This window comes from Brassica napus, chromosome C8 (genome assembly GCF_020379485.1).
Source record: "Brassica napus cultivar Da-Ae chromosome C8, Da-Ae, whole genome shotgun sequence".
Lineage (NCBI taxonomy): Eukaryota > Viridiplantae > Streptophyta > Magnoliopsida > Brassicales > Brassicaceae > Brassica > Brassica napus.
This window is the reverse complement of record NC_063451.1, coordinates 4,957,542-4,961,733: the sequence shown is the minus strand read 5'-3', so window position 1 is coordinate 4,961,733 and position 4,192 is coordinate 4,957,542. Positions and strand designations below refer to the sequence as shown.

Below are 4,192 nucleotides of genomic sequence, written 5' to 3'. Positions count from 1 at the left end.
CGTCGCTCGATACTCGCCAACCACCGTCGACACAGACACCAATTTCGTCGACCGATACTCACTCACCACCATCGACCGAAGCTACTCTTCCGTTGACCGACATCTTCCATCCGACATCGATCAATACTTCATGATTACACTGAAGAAGAAGAGTGATCCTGGTAAGTTTGCAATACCATGTCTGGTTAAGGGTATTGAGTTCCCACATGCATTATGTGACACATGAGCATCAGTCAGCATTTTACCAATGGTTATGGTAGACCATCTAGGTCTGAAGGTGGAGCCTTCCAAGGAATCATTCACTTTTGTGGATTGTTCTCAGAGGAACTCAGGAGGAATTGTCAGAGACCTTGAGGTGCAGATTGGTAATCCCCTAGTTCCAGTAGATTTCCATGTCTTAGAAATCAAGATGAACTGGAAATCTTCTCTGTTACTTGGAAGGGCTTTCTTGTCAACAGTAGAAGCAGTATGCAACATGCAAACCAATCAGTTGTGCCTGGCGCTCATAGATCCACACTTCCACTATGATTCAATTCTAGTCATAAAACCACAGACGTCCTCCAGTCTCATAGCCACATGTCATTGTGAAGCTGAGTACGAGACTGAGTATTCCGCGTCAATCGAAACTCACACCCCAACATCAATCGACAGTCATAAATCGATTGACAATCACCTCGAAGAATCGATCGACAGTAGTCCAGACGATTGGGAGAATGACTACTACAATCCCACCCTTGCAGTAGACACTACAACACCTTCAGCCAGAGCTAATCTACATACATAGGAGAATGATGAGGATTATTAGGAGGAACGAGCTACAGAGTATCAAGGTATTTGTGCTGAGGAAGATAGAAATGCGACGTCGATCGACATAACCATCCCAATATCGATCAACACTCATCATCACCAGACAAATCGTAAACGAGCATCGAGCGACATTGCCTAGTACGCATCGAGTCGACCATGCACAAGAAGGAAACTACTAAATTGGCAGTTGGGCAGATGATCACTATCACGAAAGCTATGCAGTAGAACAACAATACATGAGCCAGGAGCAGATGAGTTACATGAAGGTTTCACTACTGAGGAACTCCTCAACCTCCAGGAACGTTCAGATACATATTCACTCTTTGCAGCAGCATGTGGAAAAGGGACTCGTTTCTACAATCTTTTCACCAGAGCTAAACGCCCATCGATCGACAACAATGCTTCAACATCGATCGACAACTGTCCAAAACCACCATCCATTGTAAGTGAAAAAGTTAAACATAATATTGACTTTCTAACATCAGTTGAGTTTGGTATTTTCAGGGATCCAGAAGGCTATGCAAGAGCAGTGGATGGACATGCACTGCAAGTATCCAGAGAGTTCATTGCAGACATCCTTCAGATGGCTAATGGAGCAGAAAATCTCTTCATGCAACAACACAACATTCCAGAGCACCAGCAGAGAGTTACAGACGAGTTCTATGACACAACTGGTGAGGTGGATGATCGTTTCAAGCCAAAATATCAACCACATACTCGACTATCGATCAACATCAGTGTACCAACATCGATCGACAGACGTTCAAAGTTAGGAAAACGAGCCTACGACCGTGATGGAACAAGGAGATTCCACTGGGAAGAGAAGGATAACTATTGGGTCTACAGAGATGATCATGGACTTGCACGAGGTGTAGATGGACACATCATCCATTTATCTAAGGATTATATCAGAAATCTTCTGGAAAGAGCCTCAATGGATGAGTATAGCTACATATGTCTTCCAGAACAGGCAAGATCATTCACACAGGCCAAGCTAGTAACAGAAATCTACACTAAAGATGAGATAAATGAGATGCTTTATGGAATCTGTGGAGCTCAGGAAAAGAATGAAGATGACTTCCAGACAAAGCTTGATGGTGTCTACTACGCATTAAATGATAGTATTAGTTGGTTGACTACATGCATGGAGGAGATGAGGCAAGACATAGCTAGAATGCAGACACAGCGTGCCGCCGAAGCAACCGCACTAGCATCGATCGACATAAACATCTCGACATCATTGACGATGACCCGTCATAACCAAATACGATGAATTCTCGACCAGATTCTTACTCCAGAGCAGAGATTGATCAGATGGTAGAAGAGATCTACAGAACTCTGGGAACAGCAGAAGATAGGCTTGACAGGATATGTGATGAAATCTATTTCCCATGGGACATCACCATCAGTTCTTTGACTTCTCAGACAGAAGCAATACAGAGGGAGATAGTGCAGATTTAAAGATACATTGCGAGTCGTCCAGAGGCATCGACATCGATCGACAGACGCATCAAAATATCGACCGAAAATCACAGAAGAACATCGATCGACGAAGCCACCAACAAACCGAGGAGAGCTAGTTACAAAGGTGAAATCAGATATGTCTGATACAAAGAACCATGGAGAGGAGATCTTAGCTGACACATACGCCACACTTGTGAGACATCAGCTCAAACTTGAATGTCTTGGAGACAAATTGCAGAAGATAGAGAATACAACTGCAACAATGAAAGACAAATGGCGCAGAGGAGACGAGGCAATGAGAGACTTCACTGGTACATGGTTCAACAAGAGCATAGAAGAGATGTAGACCTGCTTCCCAGCAAGTACATGTTTTCCACATTACTAGCCAAATCACCTCCAAAGTCAAACTAAATGACTATAACAAAACGCTGAGTGGGAGACAACTCACTATTAGGTAAATTTAATTGGTTTTCATTAGTCTAGTACTTATGCTAGTTTTTGAATTTTTGCATGTCATAAAGAAAAAAAAGAAAAAAAACCAAAAACAGATCCGAGTAGACGATTGCCTTGAATATCGACTGACGACACCCTGCCGATATCGATTGACAGAACATCACCTGTAGCGACCGATGACAACATCTTCACATCGATCGACATCTATTCCGGTCTGGTATATCGTTCTTACTTGTTAAATTGAGTCCTTTTGTTTTAGTTATCACCATAACTCCGACTGAATTTACACTGGGGACAGTGTAGTTTAAGTCTGGGGGGAATTTTACTGCTATTAGTTTATTTCATGAGTCTTATTAAAATGTTTTCAAAAATAAGTTTTTAATGAGTAAAGAAGGAGACAATGAACTTATTGATTTTGCTTATTATCTAACCACACCATTCTAGACTCACTAGTTGCAGATAGCACTAAAGATACCAAAGTGGATCAACCTGTCAACTATGTTACACTCGCTGAGAATGTTTGAAGGAGCCAAAGCTGACCTCCAACCTAATTGAGCTCAACTTTGCTTGTCTTGGGTCTTGGTATACATGAGATCAGATTCTTCAAACAAGTCTGGAAGGTAAAGCCTTGTGTAGATATGACACCCTCTCTCTCTCTATTTCGAAATTTAGATTAGATAAAATAATAAATAATAATAATAATATATATAATTATAGATGATAATTTAGGAAAGAATTCGAACAAGACTTGGTGGCTACAACCATTAAGGCTTGATTCATAAAAATTCTATAGGTAAAGGATTAGAACATGAATTGGTGGCTACAACCATTAAGGCTTGATTCACAAAAAAATCCTAGGATATAGGTCAAAAAGAAGTGAACATAATTTGGTGGCTAAAACCATTAAAGCTTGATTCATGGAAGCTTGTCCAATCTTGGTTAATGATTTTGCAATGAAAGCAGACTTTGACTGAGAGAGAAATTAGTAGAGAGAGAGGAAAGGAAATCCTATTTACCTGGAGGTCCAGATACTTGTTTGAGCATCCTTGCATCCTGTGTTCGATTCTCCCAAGGTAAAGCCTACACTTTTATTTATGCAAGAAATGTCAGACATGTTTTGCTAAGTTGTTGACTAGGTGAATTTGGTTGGTAGACTAGGATATTGTATAATGTGCTTCTGAGATTAGAATTTTCTAAGGTGATGATTCTGAGTTTTAAATATGTGAGTCTCTACTGTTTTCAAACCTCTTTCAGAGAGACTGCCTGTATATTTTGCTTGAGGACAAGCAAAATGGTAAGTCTGGGGGAGTTGATAGGCCATGGATTTTACCCACTATAAGCCATGGTTTATAAGTGTTTTAATAACTAATTATTATGTTTTAGAGTCTATTTAGTATATTTATAGAGTCATGAGTGATTTGGAATAAAGTGATGATTTTGGAGCATTTTGAAGATAAAAGGAGAGAAC

General features: G+C 40.5%; 1 protein-coding gene across 1 annotated transcript; it reads left to right on the top strand.

Annotated features, from left to right (window-relative positions):
- Nucleotides 1-247: 247 nt before the first annotated feature.
- On the top strand, nt 248-784 carry LOC125591802. Its single transcript, XM_048766657.1, has one exon. It carries the CDS (start codon nt 248-250, stop codon nt 782-784), a length of 537 nt encoding a protein of 178 aa, XP_048622614.1.
- Nucleotides 785-4,192: the final 3,408 nt, after the last annotated feature.

What these genes read in the sequence shown, in the direction of transcription:
- LOC125591802 (XM_048766657.1), top strand. Translation starts at nt 248, where the DNA reads ATGGTTATGGTAGACCATCTAGGTCTGAAGGTGGAGCCTTCCAAGGAA.